This window comes from Protopterus annectens, chromosome 2.part1, assembly GCF_019279795.1.
Source record: "Protopterus annectens isolate FY-2018-M chromosome 2.part1, PAN1.0, whole genome shotgun sequence".
NCBI lineage: Eukaryota > Metazoa > Chordata > Ceratodontiformes > Protopteridae > Protopterus > Protopterus annectens.
This window is the reverse complement of record NC_056729.1, coordinates 613,221,557-613,247,534: the sequence shown is the minus strand read 5'-3', so window position 1 is coordinate 613,247,534 and position 25,978 is coordinate 613,221,557. Positions and strand designations below refer to the sequence as shown.

The window sequence follows — 25,978 nt, the reverse complement described above, 5'->3', positions numbered from 1 at the left end:
ATGGGTCCGGGGCTGCTGTGCAGGCACCAGCTTCTGAGGGTGTTTTTAGGCCTACAGATTTGTATATTAGACCAACGCCATCTTAAAAACTAAGGCCAAAATCTCGACCTATGCAAAAAAAAAAAAACGACCCGTGGGCCACATGTGCTGGCCCCTATGCCTAAAAAACAAATGATCAAAATGGCCGAAGATTTAATTACTCTGATCAGGAGTAGCCAAACCCCCCCCCCCTTTCTAAGAGGCCTAGGCAAGACATCGATTATGAATCTTCTGACTCTTCTAATGAACAGGAATTGTCTATACCTACTTATGAGGACTCTGATGCAGAAGATTTCATTCCTTCTGCTTCTACCCCTGAGGATTTTTCTTTTGGGGAAACTTTACATACCTTAAGCGAACATTTCCACTGGGAAAGTCAGGATTTTTCTGAATCTAAAAAGAGACTCTGGGTTTTTCTTCCTCAGCATAGGCCTTTGGCTATACCTCCTGTTCTAGACATTGTTGATGTCTTTTCAGAATCTAGTATGGCTCCTGATTTTCTGCCTCTGGCTCCTTGTAAGTCAGACAGATACTACAGGGTTCCTGACTCCCACAAATTCCTTTTCAAAAATCCTGTTGCAGATCCTGAAATCATTTCTCTGGGTCCCAAGGGTATTAAGGCTTCTACTGCTAAAAATCCTACCCCTTCTGATGGAGATTCCAGGGTGCTGGATAGATGGGGTAAGAAGGTTTACACTACTGCAACCTTGGCAATCAGGGCTTTAAACTGTCGATTTCATATGCTAAAATATCAGCAGCATATCATGGGACTGCTAAAACAGAAAATGTTCATTTCTGACTGTGTGGAAAATAAAGATTTACAAGATTTATTGCATTCAGCTGAACAAGTTGGAAAGCGTACTTGGCAATATGGTTTTGATTCTTTGAAGGCCTCTTGCAGGGCTACTGTAACTGGGTCTGTGCTAAGAAGGCATGCTTGGCTCAGAGCAAAATCTACCTTATCATGTTAAAGCAAAATTGTTGGATGCACCTTTACAACAGGACAGTCTCTTTGGTAATAAGGCTGAAGAAGTTTTAAAAAAGATGGAAGATTAAGCTAAATCTATGCAAACTGTGAAAGATTTCTTACAAGTGCAACTGCCAAGATTTAGTAGGCACTGGCCTACTAAGAACTGGTCCTTTCCAGTTCCTTCGAGAGCCACTCAAGTCAAACCCAGACATTCCAAAGGCTCCAGGTTTCAGTCACAAGGGACTTTCAGAACAAAACAATGGGGTGCCTCTTCCAAATCTGGAAAAAAAGACACCTCCCTATGGTAAGCAGTATCAATGACTTCCCTTTACACTTACCAAGCACTTACCTTTTAGCCATCCCTTTGGGGGGAAAACAGGCTCTTCATGCAAGAAACTGGCAACTTATATCCCAGGACAAATGGGTTTTAAACAGTGTCCCAGGATACAGATTTCATTTCCACACGTTGCCAATTCCAAACGGATGGCCAGACCTACCCCCAAATCAGTGGGCAGAGGCCCAGAAACAAGTACTTTCCCTCATGAGCATAGGGGCTATTCAGCCAGTACCAGAAGAGGAAACGGGACAAGATTTCTATTTCAGACTTTTCCTGGTACTCAGAAAATACAAATCATGGCGTCCAATTCTGGACTTATCTACTCTAAACACCTTTCTGAGCATTCCAAAATTCAAGATGCTGACACTTCACCAGTTACTTCCAATGCTAGGCAAAGATGCCTGGTTGGCAACTCTAGATTTAAGAGGCCTACCTGCATATCCCAATCGGGGAATCTTGCAGAAGATACCTCCGCTTCAAAGCAGGCTACTTGCATTACCAGTTCTCTGCACTGCACTTTGGCTTATCTACTGCGCCCAGGGTCTTTACAAAGTTCCTGGCTCCAGTAATTGCATTTTGCAGGCAAAGAAATATTCAAATATATCCTTACCTGGATGATTGTCTAATTCAGGCAGAAAACAAGGGCATTCTTGTAAACCATCTGGCGTTTGTAAAAAGGGTTCTAACTTGTCTAGGGTACACTATAAACGAAAAGAAATCACAACTGGTACCCTCTCAAAAAATTACATTCCTGGGTGCAAGCTTGAATACACCTGCCCAGATGGCTTTCCTTACGCCAGGGAAGCAAATTCAATTGACTTACTTCACACAGGTAGCCACAAAAACCCTGCTTTCTGCAAGGCAAATACTGCAAGCCTTTGGGATTCATGGTGTCCTGCATTCTTCTAATTCCATATGTAAGACTGCATATGAGGGAACTTTAGTGGTACTTAAAAAAGTCTATGGAGTCAGCATTGTTACAGCCTGGAAACGATTCTTATCATACCTTGCCTGCAACTAGAGTTCCTATGGTGGGCAGAGGCCTGCCACCAAAACAAGGGACTGCCATTCACACCACCCCCTGCCACCCAAACCCTAACTACAGACGCGTCAGACTATGCTTGGGGGGCACATCTGGTGGGGAAGTGTATTCAGGGAAAATGAAGCCCACATCAAATGCACCTTCATATCAATCAAAAAGAAATGCTAGCTGTACAGAATGCACTGACAGCCTTCAGGGACTACCTTCATCCAGGACAGTTGACAACACCACTGTTATGTGGTACATAAACAGGCAGGGGGGTACGCACTCCCTACCCCCTTTGCAGGCTAGTCATGGCATTGTGGAACATGGCCTTGACCTATCAAGTACAACTACAAGCTCAATTCCTGCCAGGAAAGCTGAATACTCTGTCAGACGAACTAAGCAGAAATCTCATGGACCCACATGAATGGAAACTGGAACCATGGATTTTCAACATGTTGACATGCAAATGGGGGAGCCCAGACATAGATCTTTTTGCCTCACTCCAGAACTATCAGTTGGACAAATTTTGCACAAGAATTCATCACAAAAAAGCTTGGAAAGTGGGTGCTCTATCCTTCAGCTGGAAAAACCTATCAGTCGATGCCTTTCTTCCTCTGCCTCTGCTCTCCGAAGTTTTACTAAAAGTCAAACAGGACAAACCAAAAATGGTTTTGATTGCTCCAGACTGGCCTCTGCAACACTGTTGTACCCACTCCTGTGCAATGGGTCACACCTTCCACCGTGGCACCTGCCTCAGACACCTTACTTACTGTCTCAGCAGAGCAACCAAATTCTGCACACTCCACTCCAAACTTTGAATCTTGCAGCGTGGCTCATCACCTAAATTCACCCTTAGCATCTCTCAGCAAACCTGTGATGGATGTAGTTTTGGAGGCGAGAAGGCCTAGTACTAGAAAATCTTATGCTGACAAATGGAAAAAATTCTGTGCCTGGAATCAGTCTCAATGGATAAGCACAGCAGTGTCCAGCATTCCTCAGATTTTGCATTACTTAACTGAGATGCTTCACACGAGCCTGTCCTTTTCTTCTATAAAAATCCATGCCTCAGCCATTTCAGCTCATTACAACACAGAACCTCCCCTCTTCTCTCATCCTCTGCTAAAGCAGTGTATCAGAGGTGCCAAAAACTTAAAACCACCCAGGAGAGCTCCAACCCCTGCCTGGGACCTCAATTTTGTATTGGAGAAGCTCACTCTCCCTCCTTTCGAGCCAGCTGCTAGTGCAGACTTAAAATTTATCTCTTGGAAAACAGCTTTCCTTTTAGCAGTCACTTCAGCTAGAAGGATTTCCAAATTGCAGACTCTTATGGCAGTGGAATCTTTCATCATTTTTCATGCGGACAGGGTATCTCTCAGGACTAATCCATCCTTCATGCCTATGGTGGTGTCCAGTGTTGCTCTTAATCAGACCATTCATTTGCCAACTTTTTCCCAATCCACAGAACAAGGGGGAGCGGATTCTGCATTCATTGGATGTACACAGACAACTTGGATTTTACTTAAACAGGACAAAATCTCTAAGAAAATCTGAACAACTGCTGGTAGCATTTGCTGCAGGGGCAGAGGGAAAGGCCATTTCAAAGCAAACCATTTCCTTGTATTCGTTTCTTTTATATGCACCATGGAAAAACTATCCCCCAGGGGATCCGTCCCATTCCACCAGGGCTGCATCTATTTCAACAGCCTTTCTCAGAGGTGTTCCTACCAGGGGACATTCTAGAAGCTGCTACCTGGAGCTCAGTTCATACGTTCACCAAACATTACCATTTACCACTTTTCTCTAAATCCAGAGCTGGCTTTGCCACTGCTGTTCTGCAGGGCCTTATAGCTGGTCCTAATGCTGTATAATTCCCTCCACCCAACCATAGCTTTGGGAATCTACCCAAATGTAATGACTGCAGCAGTGAAACATGAAGAACATTGTACAGTTGTGTACACATACCATAAATGTAGATGTTCGAGTGTATTCACTATTGCAGTCCTGGTTACCGTCCCTCCAGCCCCCTGTTTTTCTCTGGCTATACCTCTACTTTCTTTCACTATGCTTAAAAGCCCTTTTGGTGTATTGCTTTTGGGACTGGTGGTATATTTTTTGTTTTTAATTTTATTTGCTCCCCATTTGGGGGCACCTGACATCTGGGGCAAGAAAAACCTGATGTAATGGCGTTGGCTGCATGTTTTATACCCTTGACTTCATGGAAGAAGGGACAGCAACCGACGCAGGACCCAAGACTTTGTTAATCAGGCCGACTGAGGGCAACCTGCCCGCAGATTACCCAAATTAATGACTGCAACAGTGAATACACTCTAACATCTACATTTATGGTAAGTGTACACAGCTGTACTATATATCCAGTTGGACTCTCCCAGTTAAAAGTAAAATAGTCTTTAATATAGATTAGTAGTAGTTCTAGTATCTCTATCTTTGTTTTTGCTGCTGCTGTTCAGGCTATCATTTTTTTTCCTTCAGGAAATCCCCTTCCCTTACAAATTCGTTTTTAGTTAGAGGATTCACCCTTGCTTTCGGCCCGCTTCAGTTGGAGGGTTTGCCCTTATTCCCTCCTCCCTTTCCTGCTTGAGTTAGCTGTTTAAATTACAGGCTCTCCTCGGTTGTGAGAGTCCTCCTTTAACTTGGAGGTTCTCCCCCCTTCCGTCTCCTCCTATATAAAAAAAAAAAAAAATTTTTTTTTTAGATAGTGTTATGTAGCGTGGTATACTTTTTTTTTGATACCTATAGTTTTGTTGTGCTTGTTGCTGTTTGTGCTTATCAACAGTGTCAGTAGAATCCCCCAAAGAATCCAAGCCTTCTGGGTTCAAAAAGTGTGATTCTTGCTCCCAAAAAAATGTCCATGACTGACTGACATACTTGCTGTGTTTATTGCCTGGGAGCAGGGCACCTGCAGGACTCGTGTTCCATTTGTCATGCTTTTAGCACCAAAGTCCTGCAGGAGCGCAAAAACAAACTTGTATTGAGAAGTTTATTAAAAGGGCCCTTTGACACCAGTGGAAGGGAATCCGTCAAGAAAACCAGAAAATACTCCAAATGGACATCTCAGTCAGTTCCAGCCTCTGAGCCATCGAAGCAGAAAGACAAATCCTCCAGTTCGTCGGATCCAAAACCTCTCGGGTCCGACAAGACTTTATCTCCTGTGGCTCCGTCAGTGTCCTTGAAACTGTCTAGGAGTCACAAAAGAACTAGGTCTCCTCCTTTGGAACTGGTGCGGTCCGCTCCACAGTCACCACTTCTCCAGTCTGTGGCGAGCAGTCACCGATCATCCACCCACTCATATTGGTCATCCAGGAGCCTTTCAGACAATGATGTGGAGAGGGTGGTGAAGAGGCTACTCAAGACAGTCTCTTGCTAAAATCTTATCGAGCCCAGCCCATATGGATGTGGAGCAAGACTACTCAACCTCCCGGATAGTCTATTCCTCAGACTCACCTGAACTCTGAGCCGGAATGCATAGAAGTCCTTGTGGTGGAACAGTCTGCTCTGAAAACCTCTGGTCTCTGGGTTCCGACATCTGCTCCGATCTCTTCAGTTCCTTCTATCTCTTCAATTCCTTCTCCTATCGAGGGATTTGGGAGCTGACATTCCCTCATCTGCTCTGGGGGGCGGGGGGAGTGATATCAGACTTTTGTCCAACCCCACTACCCCTCTTGGAGCTTTGGCGCAGGTGAGCTCTGCTTCCACATCGGCCCCAGAGTCATCGGCCTTGAGGCGGGAAATGTCTCGACTCTTCGGAGCCAGGGGACCCTCTCAGGCCAGGATCATGGTGCCTTCGAGGTGATATGGGCTGTCCTCTGACGGCTCCTCCCTTGGCTTCAGCTACTCCGTCCCCTATGGAGCCAGTGTCTTCCCTCTCACCACCTCTCAATTCTAAGCGTAGGGAACCAATGCCCCCCTTCTGAAACCTCCCCAGAGCACCCCCCTGAGGAGGTCCTTCGGAAGAGGACATGTAAGAGGAAGCTTGTGGACTCTCCTGAGTCCCTGACATCTGACACGGACTTGGAGGACTCAGAATGGTCCCCACGGTCCCCCTCTGAGAATGTCTCATTCTCAGACTTCCTGGAAATCGTCAAGCAGAGGGGTGGCTAGAAGTCCCTTTCCCCTTCTGAAGACTAGTCCGTATACCTGGAGGCATTTGATTTCTGACCCCCCCCCCACCTCTTGGGTGTCTCCGCCCTTCGACCCGCTGCTAGGAGTAGTAGGTCGAAAGGCGTGGAGCTCTCTGAAATAGATTGAACCAGTTTCGCGGAGACCCAATAAGTTCATAACTGCACCAGATGACAAACCTTTCCTGACCAAGGGCATGCCAGTTGATGCTATGGTGGTGGAGGCGGCTACTAAGAAAGAATTAGCAGAGACCTCTACTTCTGTCCATCCACCAAGCAGAGTCACATATGATGGACAGATATGGGAAGCATGTCTTTTCAGTGGCCTTTACTCTTAGGTCACTGAATTATTTATCCCATTTCATCCGTCTTCAGAGCGATGATCTGAAAGAGCTAGGAGATACCCTACAGGATCCTACAGCTGCGGGAGCTGCAGATAGAGCTGCTTCTCAGCTTGCAACCTTATCTTTGGTAGTTAACTCCTCCATACGGCTTATTTCCTCTGCAAAAGCAAGTCCAGGAGGATGAGGTGCCCAAAACAAATCCAATAAACAGGAAAAAAGCACCAGCAAGCTGTAACCACCTTAAAACATTTAATGTGTTCCATAGCAAGCAAAGCACAACACAGCAGACAGTGATAACGCTGAAACTACTTCCAGTTCGTTTTTTTCTACAACTTCATCAGAAAAATAATCCAAATCCCTCCCCCATTTATACCTTTGCAAACTGCCAAAACGTAAACTTGAATTCAGTGTCACATGATTTTAACCCTTTCTTAAACATACCTTAAAACAAGCATAATAAATACAACTTTCCCCTGTTTAAAACACTTTTAATATCTAAAAACACTGTTTCAAAACCTGTAGTAAATAAACAGATGGATATAAAAAATGAATGCATGTTAAAAATGAATAAATGAATGTAAAAAAAAATCAAGTAAAATCAATCTTGTTGAACAATATTTCAAACCACGTGCGTGTGAAATTCATAACTTCACTGCTCTTAATTTTAAAATTGGGGCTAGGGAGACCATGTTCAAACCCGGCCACCTATTTGCTTGTAATACCAGTTGCCAGTAAACCACTCTATATTCCAACATGGTCCAAGAACCAGCCCCTGCCACCCATTACTACTTCATCTAATACAAAAAAAAGTGTAAGAAGCACCTTCACAGTTCAGTGTGTTTATATAATGCATTTCTGTTACCTCTCCTAATGTCGTAAAGGTGTTCATTATTTTCTTTAAACACTTTTCCGTCTTACCTATGTAAAGCACTTTACATGTCTTACAGGTTGCAATGTAAACAAGTCCCTTACTTTCACAATTAAAATGGGATTTAGAAGTAATGTCTATTCCTGTTACTGACAGTAATTTCGGAAGTATCCGCTATAAAAGGGCATTGTTGGCATGCTCCACACTTGAAGGTACCCACTTTCCTAATTGTTTCCCCCAAGTTTGTTTTCCATAAGGTCTTTAAGACCTCTACCTTTTCTGAAGATGAATTTTAGTGGAACATCAAATTTTAAATTCATATCAGAGAGCTTGGAAAATCTGTTCCATTCCCTCTGGACAATGTCTCTAATGACCTGCGCATCACCACTAAAATCCACAATAAAGGCATTCTCATAGGAGTCACTGTCCCCATTGCTAGTTACCCTTTCTTTTATACCTGTATCACCAGAATGTAAAATTGGTGTAAATCTGTCCTTCCTATGCTGTAATACTACTTCCTGGGTTTCCTTAATCAAGGTCTCTGGGTATCCTCTTTCTAAAAAAATACATTTTAGTAGCGCACACTCATCCAAAAAATCATTGCCATCAGAGGTCATTTGACTACCATGTACATATTGACCCTTCACTATTCCTTTCTTTTGGAAGTATGGGTGGGCACTAGAAAAGTGCAAAAATGAATTGCAATATGTCTCCTTCCTGTGTACTTTTGATTCAAACCAATTACTACTCTTCCTAATATGGATGTCCAAAAAGTCAATACTGTCATAACCTATCTTGTATGCGAATCTAAAAAAATCAGTACTGTTGGAAATGTATTCAAAGTTGTCCTTAAATTTCTCCTCACTATCTGTCCGAAATATACAGATATTGTCAAGGAAATGTTTGTATAGTGCCCAGCAATCCTTAAATACTGAATTAAATACTTACTTTTGCTCCCACTAAGCCATCACTAGGTTTGCATAAGTGGGGGCACACATGGCCCACATGGCAACTCTCTTTAACTGTCGAAAAAATTCCCCTTGGAAATAGAGAATTGTTGTTTAATACCAATTCCATTAAGACAGTAAAAACATACATCTCTTTTTCAAGAAAATTATTTCCGATCCTTAGAATCTCTTCAAAAAACTCTAAGCCAGCTCTGTGGGCAATAGAAGTGAAAAGGTCCACCATATCAGTAGTAGTAAAAATGACTTCTTTAGTTATCTGTTTGTCCTTTACACGTTTAAAAAAAAAAAAAAAAAACATGAGTCCATCACATTACATGCACCCACAGACAGGTTCTTTAATCTGTGATCTAAATATTTAGCAGTCGGTGCAGTGACAGACTGACTAGCAGCTACAGTGGGCCTCAAGGGGGGGGATCTTGTTACATCTCTGTGGACCTTTGGAATCCCAAAGATAGACTGTACTCTTGGTTCCTTGTGTAAGAATCTGAAAGCCTCTATCTGTACAACCCCCCAATACCAAATCATTGAGTGCTATGTAAACCTTTTTGTATGCAATATGCACCTCATTAATAGAGACCTTCACATAATTGTTTAATAAAATATCCATCTTACTGTCATACGTAATAACATCCATGAGCACCATGCCCCCACCCTTGTCCGGCTTCATCACCCTCACATACTTGTTCTTCCTAATCAAATCTAAAAGTGTGTTTTCTTCAGATGTCAGCTTAAAATTAACCTTATTAACAAAGTTTTTCTCCAAGTTCCATTTCCAAAACATTCAATAAATATTTAAGCTGAGGGTGCACAGGGGGATTCCACACACTTTTCCTTCTCAAGCCGTTATTCGCAACACTTTGGCCATCCAGCATTTTCAAGTTGATTAATACATTACTTGAAACATTTTTTGCGGGGAACAAATTTAAAACCTTTTGAAAATAAATCGAAAAAGACCTTAGTAATGTGCAAACTTGTATAGTTAAAAATAGTGTCTCTCCTGGCAAGTCAAAATAAGTTCATTTTCCACAATACATTCATCTGACTCAATTTCCTCATGTACTGTGGTACTACTAGTAGCAACTATTGAGCTCGTTTCCCCCTCCTGTTGCTGTTCCACCCCCTTCAATTGCACTGATAATTGGTCATAGGCTTGCTCTTCAGTCTCTCGGACCTTCGGAGGGGGGGGGTATTCTAAAGGGTCCTGATAGTGTGCCCGGCAGGGTGATCTGTACTGGAATCATGATTAACATAATCAGAACCATAGTAGTCACCCCTACCATTATTTTACCCACCCATATTTCCATACCTAATTAGCAGTACCTTTTGCTCTAGGGTAGTGAGTATTTTGCTCATATTCATGCAGATCCCTATTTAACTTTTCTTTCTACCAACAATCAATGACACACTTTCATCTACTTGGGCTTTTAGGTCCAAATACTTTTTTCCCTTCGTCTACAGTAATAAATCTTTTAAGGTAAAGGTGTTGACATTGTTAATCTTTTCATTCAAAACACCCTTTAGCCTTTCATTTTGCTTAATAGCTTTCAAAATTTCAAAATCACATAAATCAAGTATTCTTATCAATTCTGAGTGAAACTCAGATCCCTCTTCAACATTGTTTGGGTATCTGTGCACACGCAACCCTTTAGGTACAACTTTTAAATTTAAACATTCCATTAGATGCACATTGTCAGCATCAATAGTTTTAAATTTAAGCAATAAATCATACAATTTGTCTAAATTGTTCGAATAGGTGTCAGTTTCATCTGAATGAAAGTCTGTCTGGTTAACAGAAATATGCTGATTCAGCCAGATATCCAAATTACAAGCATTGTTAACAATGTTAGTCACCTTGTGTTCTCACATCCTGTCCTGAATGAGTGACAGGCTCCACTACTTTCATTGTTCAAAAAATTGTCTCTAAACACCTCTGGAGTCCCCAGGCCATCAAAAACAGATAAATTGTTCCTTTATTTCCTATGCAGTCGATGGAGCGAGCAGGGCTGCAGGAACAGGAGTTGCCTTATGGAGACATTCCTGGATGCGCCTTTGTCAATTTGCGGAGCCCTTCAAGTCCTTTACTAACATCCCTTTTGATGGCTCGTTGTTGTTCGGGCCTAAGGTAAAAGACTCTAATCAGAGCAGGATGGCAAGACTCTCTCTGCCGTGAGAGAGTGTTTTTTCTGCATCTTCTAGACCTTATCCCAAAGGTCAAAAGGGTGGAAAAATGTGGTTCCAGAAATCCCAGGGAGTTTCAACTGCACGTGGTGATTTTTTCCCCCCAGGGCAGAGGGGGGAATAATGGGAGGTGCCACCCTTGTGGCAGAGGGGGCCCGCAGAGTCAGGGCGACAGAGATGCATTCTCTGGTAGGCCCTTCCAGCATGCCAGAAAGGAGGCCAGCCTTGTCCACCTGGAGGCAGTCGGGGGAAGATTGTCACTGAACCCAGAAGCCTGGCAAAATATCACAAAAGACACATGGGTACAGTCGATAATATCAAGGGGATACAGTATTCCTTCCTCCATTCCACCTCTCCCCAGGAAACAAAAATCCATCCCAGATGTGTCACCCAATCTAAAGGAACAAGCAACTCAAAGTTCAAAGGTTGCTAAGAAAATGAGTCATCCAAGAAATCCCTGCAGACCAAATTAGGTCCAGGACTTACTCAAGGTTCTTTTTAGTACCAAAGAAAACAGGAGACTGGAGGCCCAGTTTGGACCTCAGCAGATTCAAGTCTGTCAAAAAAACAAAGCTCCAGATGGTGACACTGCAGTCCATACTTCCCTTCCTGGAAAAGGACAATTGGATGTGCTCCATCGATCTCCAGGATGCGTACTATACCATGTCAAGATGGACAGGCGATCCAAGAGATTTCTATGCTTCTGGCTGGGAGCTATTCACTATCAGTTCAGAGCTCTTCCATTTGGCCTCTCCCACAGCCCCCAGGGTGTTCACCCAAATGCATGGCAGTAGTCACAGCTCATCTGAGGCGTCTAGGATTCTGGATGTTTCCATATCTGGATGACTGGCACCTTACTGCCACCACCGAGCATCGACTAACTGAAACAAGGGATACCACAATCCACATCTGCCGTCAGCTAGACATCACTATAAACTACGAAAAGTCTGCCTTGTTGCCCTGTCAGTATACTACATTTATAGGGGCAGATCTAGATACCAAAGACATGATAGTAAAATTGCCTTAGGAAAGGGTGTTGACCATTCGACACCAAGTTGCAGTTTTAATCGGGAGGAAAAAAAAGACTCTAGCAAGATTTGTTGTAAAAGTCCTGGGCTCAGTAGCAGCAGCAATAATGCTAGTTCCTTGGTGTGCTTCCACATGAGGTTATAGCAGTAGCTCCTGTTTGCTCAATGGTTCATGCAAGATCTACCCATTTCCCATGAAATTGTCATCACTGAGACCTGCAAGAAGGACCTAAAATGGTGGCTTCACTCCACGCAGCCGACTATAGGCAGACTATTTGTCCTCCTTCAACCAGTGGCCACAGTGACCATGGACACTTCCCAAATACGGTGGGGGGGGCATTATCTGGGACAGACTGTGCATGGGACTTGGCAACACACTGGTACCACTTGCACATAAACGTCCTCGAGAGCTATACTCCTGGCATTGCAAGCACTTCACAGCTCTCTCCCCACAGGGACAATTGCAATTCAGATGGACATGTCAGTGGTATAGTACATCAACAAGCAAGGCGGAACCAGATCCTACCCCTTGTGTCGAGATGCTCTGAGTATGGCAATGGGCTGTCTTCCCAATGTTCCGATTGTGATTTACATTCTGGGAGAATCCACTGTGATAGCGGACAAGCTAAGCAGGGCTGTCCTTATGCCTCATGAGTGGTCCCTGAAACAGGATATTGCAAATCAGATTTTTTGCAAGTGGGGCCAGCCTTGCTGTGATCTTTTTGCCACATCCATCAATGCCAAATGCAGCACGTATTTCACCCTAGTCCTCCCACCGGGACAATCATCCAGGGATGCACTTCTTCACGATTGGCCCCTGGGACTTCTGTATACCTTTCCTCCATTCCCTCTGATACCAAAGGTTCTTCAGAAAGCAAAATTAGTGGGTTGCAAGCTAATACTTCTTGCCCCCCCTACTGGCCTAGTCAAATCTGGTTCTCGTTTTTATGGCCCCATCTTCAGGAGGAGCCCTGGATTCTGGACCCAGTTCCGGATCTGCTGATGCATCATTCAGGCATACTCCACCTTTCCTTACAGACCCTCTAGCTGACAGCTTGGTTCCTCCACTTCCCGTCTTAGCCAGGCTTCCTGACATCTCCCCAGCAGTACAACATATTTTTATTTCCACACTCAAATTCTCTACGAGAAAACTGTATACTAGCAAATGGAAACTGTTCTCTTGTTGGGCAGCCAAAAATAATATTGAGCCTTTTGCTGCACCTATTTCAAAGATCCTAGAATCCTTCACTGAAACTTTTAACCAAGGAGCAGCAGCAGTAACTATGAGTTCAATTGGCTAGTATTTCCAACTTTCATGTGTGAGAAATGGGTTCCAACGTTATGTCCCACTGGCTATGCAAAACTTTTCTGAGGGACACTGTCCTTTTGAGACCTCTAGTAAGAGAACCACTTCCTCCTTGGGATCTAAATTTAGTCCTAGCTTCCTTGAGTCTTCCTCCATTTGAACCGGCTAGTTCTTATCTAAAAATTTTTGACTTGAAAAACTATTTTCTTGATCGCCATTGCCTCAACTAGGAGGGTATCAGAATTACAAGCTCTATCCATTTGTCCCACTTATTTAATTTTTCACAAAGATAGGGTTTCTGTCAGAACCATCCCCTCCTTCCTATCAAAAGTTTGCTCAATCTGAATCAATTAATAGAACTACCTGTATTCTTTCCGAACCATGGCAACAAGGCATAGTATAAACTCCACTGACTGGATGTTCATAGACCATTGTGTTTTGATTTGCACAGGACACAGGAATTCAGACAATCTGACCAATTGTTTATAGCCTTTGCAGAAAACAAAGAGGGGACTTCATTCTCAAAAGTAACTTTATCAAAATGGCTTTCAGACACCATTACTTACATCGACAACTCACAGAACAAACAACTGCCAGGGAAAATTTGAAGACTCAACCAGGGCCTTGTATGCCTCTACTGCCTTTCAGGCGAGGCTGACTTTAGACTCAATTTGTGCTGCAGCTACGTGGGTTTATCCCCATACCTTCATCACTCATTACAAAGTAGATGTGGCCTCCCAGAACAGGGCATCCTTTGGTTGTACAGTTCTAAAGAGTCTGTTCCATTGAGCCACCCAAGAAGAAGGTGCTGGGGACCTGGTCTTAACCAACAAGGAGGAAGGTGAGATAGGGACAACATAACAAAGAAGTTATGTACTCACCATAACGTTCCATGTTTGTTGTCCTTGATCTCTCCTTCCTTCTTGCATCCCACCCTCCTTCCCCTTCCAGGAGGATCGAGAGGGAATTGTCCATCTTTTGGCTATATAGGCCTTGATTACCTTCCTGCCTTATGAGTTGAGTAGACTAAATTTTTTCTACTTATGGCTTGGTTTTCTTGTGTGTATGTGTGTGTGTGTGTGTGTATATATATATATATATATATATATATCTGCATATTGTAGTCTAGTGTTGTGGGTTATCACAAACGCGATCTGGGTAGCTAATGCTAGGCATGATGGGATAGGGTGTAGCTTCGGGCCAGTGGAAGCTCTCAAGCTTTAGAATACGGCCGAGTCAGAGCCGAGGATCGGCTCTGAACCCAACCAACAAGAAGGAAGGCGAGATCAAGGACAAACGTGGAACATTATAGTGAGTACATAACCTTTTTTTTGGCGTGTTTAGATGTTTTTAGGGCTTGCAAAGTGATCAAGGGAACTTGTATTTTTTGTAGATATGTTGCATTGTGTTTGTTCTGCATTAGAATTCTTGTGGCTAGTCTTTTGAGAGTTTGCTAATGTCCTTTCATTTGCACTTGTTGGTTCATTGCTCCAAACAAGAGCAGAAGGTAACAGGGTTTGTTGTTCATTTACAGTCCCATTTTCAACTGATGCTGTTTTGTTTGAAAGTATCCAGGCCATAGTGTCATTGAAGTCTCATCTTAAGACATCTGTTTGCTGCAGCCATGTCTCGTGACAGCAATATAGTGATCCTTTATGAAATCTGGTCAGTCTTTATGCGGAATACCTTCACACAACTTTTGTTCTCATAGAGTGGAATCAAAAGAATGTAATTTCTCCTTTTCTGTTGATGATTCTTTTGTATTTTATTTCCTTGCACGACCCATACTTCTGAGTGTTTTCTGAAAGGGGTGTGTCAGTTCTGTTTACGTTGTTAGTCTGACTGTCAACAAGAGTGGTCATCAAAAAGAAAAGCTTGGAACTTGCTGAGAGGACCCCTCTGTTCATAGGAAATATTTAATGGTGAAACCTTTACAGATTTCAGTCTGAACTGATGTTCCAGTAGGTACATACATTGACAGACCTTCCCTCCTGTGCCGCACACAACTACAGTGTAGTAGCAGTTTACAGGTAGTTTTACCATTTAAGTAGCAGTATTTATGGGCTGGTGTCACCACATGGTTAAACTGAGTTAAAATGATTTGAAAGTCATTTCATTGTTTTCCTAGAATTATTTAAAACAATTTGCATAAAAAGTTGTAGTGATCCACTTAGACTAGATTGCAGTTGCTTGTTTAAACTCTGATACAACATCTTGCTGGTTAGTGTTCTGTTTGTCCTACTTTCAATAGATTCCTAACTATGAACATTATATTCCAAAACCAATGTGGCTGAATAAGGTCAAATATAATCTGGCTGATGGAAAGTATAACACTGTTGGAGCTTTTGTTCGAGATGTACGACAGGTGTTTTATAACTGTGCTGAATTTAACAAGGTAAGTCCTTTACTATTAGTAGAAATCTGTGGTTAACAAGTAGTGTGCAGTAGCATAACTTTATATATGATGAAGTTGCAGATGAGACTGCAACCTTTTGTAGTATGGCATTTGAAAAATACCTCCTGAAGCTGCAGTAGAACCAATGCATCTACTTAAGGCTTGAACATCTTTGTAAAGAACGTTCTGTTTGGTTGATTTCCAGCTTAGTATGAAATGTTACTCTATTTTAATAAATGTGAAAGTTGTGTGATGCAGGGCAAGACATGAGGTAAATTTTGAGAGTAAGGAGGGTGTTGTAGAGATTCAGCTTGGGAAAATACATTCAGTATGTCTGCTGTAAATATACTTAACAGGCTCCTGCATCTCTAAGATTGCAGGTAAAATTAATGCTAGAATTTTAGATGAGGTTTGACTAGTTCATATATGCATTTTGAAATCTGCATGAGAAAGTGGGACCACGTCAGAATATAGTGCATAAAGCTCTGAATTCAGTTATCACAGTGAGCATCTTGACATGGCTGTAACAAGCTCTGTTAATATGTACTTCCCATTCTTTTGTTTCCAATAAAGTAGGAACAGCATGGCACCTTTTGGACCACCAGTCTTCATTCATGTAGCTGCAAGTGGTGGTGATCCCTGACAGAATACACTTCTTTGTAATCATTACCCTCATTAGAAAGTGGTTGTGAGCAGCTGGATTCCCAAACGGATTTGGTGCGGTTGAAGTATACATCAGCGTAGCATGTACAAATATTTAGGTTTTAGTGAAAATTCATCAAGATATTGCCTGCTTTATCATGACAGTATTTTTCCTCATGTTGGCACAGGCCGTGCTTCACACCACATTTGACTTTAGTGCAAAAGATTTTTGGTATTGCAGATCCAGTAGCAGGAAGCTGTTGAATAACTTCACTTTTTCTCTTCTTGTCACTTTTGTTCCCTTTGTGATATTTCTGATAAAATATGCTTTTATTTCACTTCCATGTGAAAAGTGGTTGCCTGCTTCAAATGTGGACTGATAAAATGACTGAAAACTGTGCATGTTAATCGTTGCATAAGTCTGGGGATTGCTAGAAAATTTTTAAACTGCTTATTGACCAGAAAATATGTTTTGATGAAATATCTGGAAAACCATGGGAAAAGCTAATGAATGTTAAATTTGTACTTTGTTCATCCTTTGACAGATATTTCTGTCATTCTTTAATAAATTAAAAGTACATTATGCTTCTTGTTAACTGCAGTAATTTTCTTCCATGATGTGTTGTAACATGTGGTTACTCTAATTGCAGTGTGTGACTCATGGTTGCTTATTTATCTTGCGGTTTAGTTGTGAGATAGACTGCTTGGTAGCTCTGTATTGTACAAGTTGCATTCACATTTTACTGAGGTTTATAAGTGTTTTTTGGATCCATTGTCAGACTTGTGAACTTTAATGGGCAGTGTGTCCAAGGGGTGTGCTATACCAAGTGACTGAGTGAATTATTGCATATGCACTGAACTTTGATTCATAATTAAAATTACAGTTTTTTGTAGCACACTTGTGCTGTAGTAGAATAAGTCCTTTGACCGGCTATCAACTAACAAGCTAGCTAGGGAGGGTTGGGAGTGAGTGGCTAACTCCACCTTATCCATTCTACGGATGAGGCAAATGAGTGTTGGGACAGTATGCTTGACCCTGTGTTTGGAATTTGACTATATCAGACTACACACCTGCTTTAGCAATGGTATTGTAGGGCCTCAGATTCATTGGGCATGCACATCGGGTCAAAGCTGTAAACCAAAACCTCTGAATCTCAAAAATAAAATACCAAGGAAGAAGGAAGAGGATGAATGGGCCAATGGAAGAAGTGGTTGGCTGGTTGACTGACAGAGAAGAAATGCAAGAAAAGTACAGGGTATACTTCTGGTCATGTGCCATATTTAATGGAAAGCATTTTGTAAGAGCTTAGTTTGCCTCATAAAATTAAAAATTTTTCTTAATTTGTGTAATGCATTTAATGCCTCTTAAGAGGAATTTGTCTTTGGAACATGTCATTGCAAATCTGGCATTTCTTCAACTTACAGTTTATAGTGAAAACCAGGCATTTGCTGACAAAGGACAGTTGGATGACCTATAGAAAAATCTTACAAGAGTTACTGGTGGAAATCCTTTCCTTATAGGCCACTTACTCATTTGGGCACTCATCCAGCTTAAATCCCACTCCCAGAAACTTAATTTGCATGTGCAGATAAACTGGTATTTAAAGGAATGAAATTCATGTCATTCCTACAAAAAAACAAACAAAAAAAATCAGAGATGCTGTTAAGTCCAGAAGTGATTATCAAGCAGGTAAACCTGGTAAAAGTCTCTCTACTGTTTGGATACCAAGTGCCTTGTTTTAGTTTCATAGGTAAATACTAAGTTAACTGCCCTTGAAGGACATTTTAAGCCTAGTGACATTCCTGTTTTGTGCTCATAATGACCTATCCAATTTGGTTATAGATTGGTCTTCGACCATTCCACGGTTGATTATATATTACCCCTAATAAGAATAGCTGTGATCATATAGCAAATTTGAGGGGACTCGTGCATAGGATAAAACATTTAGGAGCATTTCTGCGGTAAAGTTTTCATCTGATGTTGTTGTTCTTCATTCATTCATCACTAATAGGATGGCTGTTCCGTCCACGGATCCGAGATGGCCTTCTACCAAGCTCGTGCCAGCCAAAAACTCTCGAGTTAAGTTTTTACCCATAGTACCCCTCTCCCTGTTACCTCAGATCTCATTTGCCACATAGTTGTAAAACTGTGTTCAAGCCAGCTCTTAGCTAAGTTGATCTTTTTTTTGATACTTTATAGTGTGATAAAAACTTTCTTGTCATTTTCCAAAAATTTTATCTACTTTTGTCTATCACTAACTGTACCCTTCCTGGTGACTCTCTTCTTAATTACCTTTCGGTAATCTTAGTACCATTGGTGGTATGGCCTTTCTCCCCTACCTTTGTGGTAGTTCTTAAATACCATTGCTTGCATTCCTTTTCCCGTGTGTGTGTGTGTGTGTGTGTGTATGTGTGTATATATATATATATATATATATATATATATGTGTGTGTGTGTATATATATATATATAGATATATATATATATATATATATATATATATATATATATATAAAACAAAAAACTACTTTATCTTTATAATCTTTTTGTAACCTATTTTTCTGTCTTTGACTGGTTTAGTGTGTGTGTGTTGGATATGCTGGACAAAAGTACGTTGGGCTTCAAGCAGCGTCTAAAATGTAGTAGAAAAATGCCTAACTGCGGCACGCATGACAACTGTGTGCATTGTTTGGGGGTGCCCCATCTCATTGCAGCCCCCTTGTTCTATTTGTAAAGGTTTTAATGCTTGTTCATAGGTAGGTACTAGGCTATCAGCCCTGGGGCCTATACAAGCCCAGCCAAAAAGGTACCCTGGCTTTTGCCACCCAAGAAAATTATTTTCCTGTGCCACTGTCGAGCAGAGCCACAGAGGTGATCCCCGGGGTGAATTTCCTGTTTCCCATCCAATCAAGATTTTTCTTGAAGAGTGTTAATGAGGAGCTTTGTTTGATATAGATAGGTAGTTTATTCCAGAGTATGGGAAGTCTCTGGGACAGGAATCTATCCCTCCGGCATGTTCTGTTTATTGTGGTAAAAAAACAAGCCAAAAGGTTCCGAACCAGCAGGTGTAAAACTCCAAAGGTTTATTAGAAAATGTAAAAGTAAAGCGCTTTTTGTCTCCCTTAGTAGGAAGACTTCTTCAGACAAAGGAAAAAATCATCAAACAACAATTTAAAACTCAAAAAAGGGGTGTGTGTTACAAAATTACAAACAGCTGCCTTAATTGAACCCACTGACATACCTTCATATTTAAAGTTGTATTACATTAAAAGCATAAATAAATGTCCACTTAGTGTAGACAGGGTGTCAAACATAAAAAAGTTTTCAAAAAAGAAACATGAACTTGATAAAAGTAACCAAGAATGTCTTAGTGAAGATTCATGAACCTAATCAAGTGTAAATACTGTTTGTTTCCCTTAAAATACATTTTAGCAAACAACTTTTCATAGGGTAAAACAAAACTCATACAGAATCTTGTGATTAAAAAGAAAATAAAATGAAGTAATGCTTGCAACCAAATATATCCATTACCCAAATATATCCATTACTTAACAGAAAAGGTAAGGAGTACACATCTCTAATGCATAATGAAGAATCAATAATAAATTAATAAACAGTGAAACTCAACTAGTAGTCTGCAATAAGCGGAATTTCAAAGGCGTTTCTAATAAAAGAAATGTTATTTCTAATATTAAATAACCGAATGTTTATTTCTGTGTTAAAAATCTAACACGGAAATTGCTTGTCATTTCAACGCCAACAGGATGCAACAACAGTATATGAAAAAGATTTTTTTTTTAAATGTTCCTTGTGCAATGGGTAAAGCACCAAGCTGCTATGAGAACACTTTCTAAGCTTTAGTATGCACAGTTGTAGCAGCCAAAACAAGTCAAAATGCAGCTGTTTCAGAAAAAATATGGGAAGGCATTGCGTGAGACACGTCTAAATCAATACAAACAAACCGCCGGATTCACAAGACGGTACTTCATTCAAGAACCGTGCCGGTACTAAACATGCGAAAAAGGCGGATAGCCAAACAAATGAAAAATCAGTTCACAATCATGCCCATGAATACGGCACATTGTTCTGCAAATGAGTTTGTACTGTGTGTGGAAAAGGTAATAAAGTAGCAGAAGACAAAAAAGAAAGAAACGCAACACCTAAGTAAATCCACAGCTGTTGGTGTTCAATGACATTGACAATAAGTAAACATAGCACTTCAAAATACCGTGGGTCTAAACATTAAAGTCTCATTGTTGCTTACGCAAAAAGGTGTATGTGTCTAGAAGTAAGCAAAAAAAAAAAAAAAAAATCTTTTTCATATACTGTTGCATTCTGTTGGCATTGAAATGACAAGCAATTTGTGTTAGATTTTTAACACAGAAATAAACATATTCGGTTATTTAATATTAGAAATAACATTTCTTTTATTAGAAATGCCATTGAAATTCCGCTTATTGCAGACTCCTAGTTGAGTTTCACTGTTTATTTATTCATTTATTATTGATTCTTCATTATGCATTAGAGATGTGTACTCCTTACTACCTTTTCTGTTAAGGAATGGATATTATATTTGGTTGCAAGCATTACTTCATTTTATTTTATTTTTAATCACAAGATTCTGTATGAGTTTTGTTTTACCCTATGAAAAGTTGTTTGCTAAAATGTATTTTAAGGGAAACAAACAGTATTTACACTTGATTAGGTTCATGAATCTTCACTAAGACATTCTTGGTTATTTTTATCAAGTTAATGTTTCTTTTTTGAAAACTTTGACACCCTGTGTACACTAAGTGGACATTTATTTATGCTTTTAATGTAATACAACTTTAAATGTGAAGGTATGTCAGTGGGTTCAATTAAGGCAGCTGTTTGTAATTTTGTAACACCCCCCCCTTTTTTTGGGTTTTAAATTGTTTGATGATTTTTTTCCTTTGTCTGAAGAAGTCTCCCTACTAAGGGAGACGAAAAGCGCTTTACTTTTACATTTTCTAATAAACCTTTGGAGTTTTACACCTGCTGGTTCGGAACCTTTTGGTTTGTTTTTTGGCAGTTTGTTTTTCTTCTGTTTATTGTGGTGACAAGGTTTAGGTCTCTAGAGTGTGTAGCTCAGAGGGATTGGGATTTCTTTAAGTGGAGCATGTCGAACAGCTCTGGGTTTGACATAGCTTTGTATGTTAGGCAGAGATCAACTCTGAGTAGGCAATATGTGACGGAGTAAAGCTGGAGTTTTTTGAGACAGTCTGCGTAGGGCATCTGTTTGATGCGGTAATCCTCTTTTTGAGGTATTTCTGCGGCCTTTCCAGTTGTAGATGTGTGAGGTACATACCAAAAGGTGCATTGTACTCTTAATGGGTCTAATGAGTGATGAGTAGAGGGGAACAATGACCTCTTTTTTTTCTGGATGAGAAACCTTTTGTGTTGAGGTGTGCCACGTAGAAGGATTTCCTGACTACTGTGGCGATGTGATTATCAAAGGAGAGACTACTGTCCACCTGTGTCCCAAGGTCTCTTATCACACTTTCGGTGTTAAGTATACTACCACCTATGTTGTTCTTGGGTGCAGAGTTTTTACCAAAGCGGATGACCATGCACTTTGTGGCATTGAGCTTGAGGCCATGGCTTTAACACCAGGCATCTGTCTCAGTGAGGCCCTTTTTGTAGGATGTCCACATCGTTAGGAGTTTCGATTATGGCTCCTAGTTTGCAGTCATCTGCGAACTTCGTTAGCCAAAGACCTTCTGTGTTAGCCTGTACTTCAGAGAAGTAGATACCAAACAGGAGAGGACCCAGGACTGAACCCTGTGGTACTACGCTTGTCACTGCTCTGAAGTCGGATTTGGAGTCTGCTACTTTCACAGTGTAGGTTCTGTCAGTGAGCCAGTTGGCAACCCATCTTGTGACGTAGGGATTTATACCTAGTTTAGTGAGTTTATCTATAATTCCAGAGTGGGGGATGGTGTCGAAAGCCTTGGCAAGATCTAGATAGGCTGTGTGAACCACCTTACCCTTGTCTACGGCTTTGGTGACTGTTTCAAAGAAGTCTATCAGGTTTAGGAGACATGATCTGCCTTTTACAAACCCGAACTGGGTGGGGTCCAGAGTTTGGAGATTACCAATGTCTTTGTTTATAGGTTCGATGATGATACGTTCATGGCCTTGCAGACCAGGCTCGTCAGGCTAATAGGGTGGTGGTTCCCAGGGTCCGTGGTGGCTCCCCTCTTGCGGAGTGGGATAACAATCGCTGTGCGCCATTCAGCAGGCACAAAGCCTGAGGTGAGGCTATGATTGAACATGGTACTTAGGTGGGGTGCCAGTTTGTTCTGTAGTTCGTGTAGAACACAGCCTGGGATTTTGTCTGGTTCCATGGATGCTTTGTTCTTGGCTTTGGAGATTATGGTTTTTACCTGTGCAGCCATGATTACAGGAACTTTGCATTCTTCCGGTATAGAGATGGGCTCTTTAGGGGGTGAGAGGGGGGTAAAGTTAGCACTGAACCTATCTGCCAGGATGTTGGCGATATCAGTTGGGTCTGTGTATTTAGTGCCATTGTGCTGTAACTCAGAGCAGATCTGAGTGTTGCCTTTGAGATTCTTGACATAGCTATAGAATGCTTTGTGATTGTCTTTAGAATCAGTGGTGATTTTGTTTTCATAACTAGCTTTGGAGGATTTTATCAGGAATCACAGCTTCTTACTGAGGCTGACAAGGGAGCTCCTCCACTCATGAGATTTTACTCTTTTGCAACAGTTTCTTCCTTCTGTTGTACAGTTTGTTTATGGCAGGGGACCACCAGATTGGCTCCCTTTTTTTTGGAGGATAGCGTCTTGGTTCTAATTTGGGATAGCACAATCCATGCACTCATGTAAGTGCTTATAAAGTGCATTGTGTAGGATTCAGTAGTCGTAACTGTGTTGTCCATCTGCATGGGTGTCATGAAGTTCACCACTTCTGTCTTAAGCATGAAGTTGGCTTTGGAGACCTTTTTTTACCATGGTTTCCTTAATGATGGGTGGAGGCAGGATGTGGATATCTGGAGTAATTAGCTTATGGTCAGATCGGACCAATGAGGCATTGACTTCAGCTGTGGAACACCGGTCACTCATGTTGGTAATGACTAGATCTAGGATATTGTTGCTCCTGGTGGGGGTGTTGATAAGTTGATACAGGGCATTGGAGTTTATGAATTCCAGAAAGTGTTGAGCGGAGGAGTTGGTACATGAGTAGTTTTCCCAGTTAATGGCGGGGTAGTTGAAATCGCCCATTATTAGGTTGTTTGGTTGAACCCTAATATTTTCCAGTACATCAAGAAAAGAGGAGTGGGAATCCTGGGGCATGGTGGGTGATCTGTAGCAAGCTACAATTTGGATTTGCAGTTTTGCCCAGAGTTGCACTTTAACCTCGGCTGCATTATGCTGAGCAGCTAGCCTGGAGGTGTGGATATCCTTTATGAATATGGACACACCTCCGCCTTTGGTGTTCCGGTCCAGGTTACATGGCCAAAAAGTGTGGTATGAGTTATAGCCTGATAGTGCAGGGGTGCTCTCTGGAGTCTTGAACCAGGTCTCAGTCACTGCACAGATATCAATGTTCTCCATTTTAAGGAGTGCCTCGAGTGAGTGCATTTTGAGATTTAGACTTATAGCATTGAGTAGCATCACCTTCGGTTTTTGCTTGCCTGTTCCTGTTACGGTGGTGAATTTGCCATTTGAACCTTGCCTAAAAAAGGCACTATAGGGGCGGCAAGAACCTTAGCCAGTATCCGGAATCCCAGGGGTGACAGATGCAGGCCATCTCTGGCAAAGCATCGTGGTGTGTCGGCCATGTCATCCCAGGCAGACCGATACTGGATCCCTTTAGAATGGCACCAGAAGCTTAGCCAATTGTTGAAGTCAATCATTTTGTGATGTTGAAACAGGTGTGTGACTGGAAGCCCAACAACTTTTCCTCCAAGGAGTCCGTACATTGAATTGAACAGAAAAACAAATTCATCCTGAAGGGCCTTCTTAAGACGCCCTTTTCAGAGGCTCTTTCTGCATCAGAGGGTTCTCCCCTCCTAAGAAGGAAAAGACCACATTCTCTACCCTCTTCACCCTCTGGTGATTTGGACAAGCCTACAAAGTTGAAAATACCTAAAATGTCTGAGCCGAGGTCAGCCTTTCAACACCGACCTCAGTTACGTTAACTACACTGATGTAGTCCGCGCCAATTTCTGCACTGATGGGGTCTACGGCACCATTTCTTCCCAAGGTGCAGATTACTTCACTCTCTTAGGGTACTGAATGCCACCACGGCACCGAGCAGGTCTTCGGTGCCCATGATTATGACCCCGCTCGTATCCCAGCCTCCAGTAACTGAGTCTACACCCATTTTGGTACAGAGTGCCTTTACTGCACCAAGTCTATCTGTGGTACCCATGTCTGTAATAGACCTTCCAGTACTCCCAGTCTCCAAACTCGAGACAGTGGTGCTGTTCGACACCATATCTGGACATGGGAGTATTTCTCCATGGACTCTATCCTAATCTCCTCCTTTGACCTTTTTGCAGGTTTCAAAGTCTTTGACCCCGATGCCTCAATCAGTCCCCACTATTTCAGTGCAGCTACTGGACCTCACCTTGGCACCGGAACACACTCTTTGGCCTTCAGTTCCTTCAGAGCCAGGTCTTTCTCAGGTTCAGAGTTGGGCTGCTGGCTCTTTGGTACTCAGTGTGGTCCCAAGTGTGTCTACTGCTCCGTCCATGGTACCGGGAGTTCTTTTGGCACCAAGTCTTCTTGAGGCTCCTCTCTCGGGAGCGGGTACAGCAGAGCGGGGTGTGACCCTGGTTTAGAGGTTGTCCTTCTCGGTTCCAGGCTCCCATCCCTCTTTGGGCACACCTGCTTTCCAGGTAATGGAGAGAGTACTTCCGGAAGCAAACCTCCAGCATCTGAACCCCATATGTCCCTTCCACCTGAGCTGCAGCTGTCACATGCCACCAATTCGGGACAGCAGGCACGAGAGCCTCGGGAAGCCCTATTGCAGGGCACCCTTGGTGTCGGCCATGTCATCCCAGGCAGACAGATACTGGATCCCTTTAGAATGGCACCAGAAGCTTAGCCAATTGTTGAAGTTGAGGTTGTGCAAGAGGAAGCAAGTAGACTCCCTGGAGGAGTCTCTAACAGAAGATGTAGATTACAATGAAGGGGAAGGGTCCCCTCGGTCACCCCCTGAAGATGTCTCCTGTGGAGACATCCTTGAAATGTTGAAACAGAGGTGTGACTGGAAACCCAACAACCCTTTCTCCAAGGAGTCAGTCTTCCTGCAGACCTTTCATGCCCGTCCATCTGTCTCTTGGGTAACCCCACCTGCAGATGAGCTAGTCCAGCTCGTGGTGCAGTGCACTTGGAAGAATCCTGACTCCCTTGAAGCCGATCCCTCAGAGACCAGATAAATCCTACCCCCCCAAGGAGAGCCCACATTGGTCTAAAGGTTTACCAGTAGATGCTATGTGGTGGTGGTGGTCATGAAAAAGGAGCTCGCCGAAGAGAGCCAGACTGGTCACCTGTCCAACAGTGTGTCCCAGGCAGTGGATAGATTGGGGAAGTGAGCTTTTGCTTCATCGACCTTTGCCATACGGTCGAACTATTTGGCACATTTTATGAGACTCCAAAGAGACTTAATCTCTGAACTCTTGGGAACTCTCTCAGGACATGTGGCTGACGAGGTCAGTGACAAAGTTGCCTCAGCTCGCAACCCTGGA

The 25,978-nt window shown here is 42.2% G+C and overlaps 1 protein-coding gene across 1 annotated transcript in view; it reads left to right on the top strand.

The window, feature by feature from the left end:
• Positions 1-25,978, top strand: part of LOC122794876 (nuclear body protein SP140-like protein) — a 619,738-nt gene that overhangs the window by 265,056 nt on the left and 328,704 nt on the right. The window contains exon 10 of the mRNA XM_044063475.1: positions 15,453-15,596. Coding sequence (XP_043919410.1) covers positions 15,453-15,596 — 144 coding nt within the window. The remainder of the gene's footprint in view (positions 1-15,452; positions 15,597-25,978) is intronic.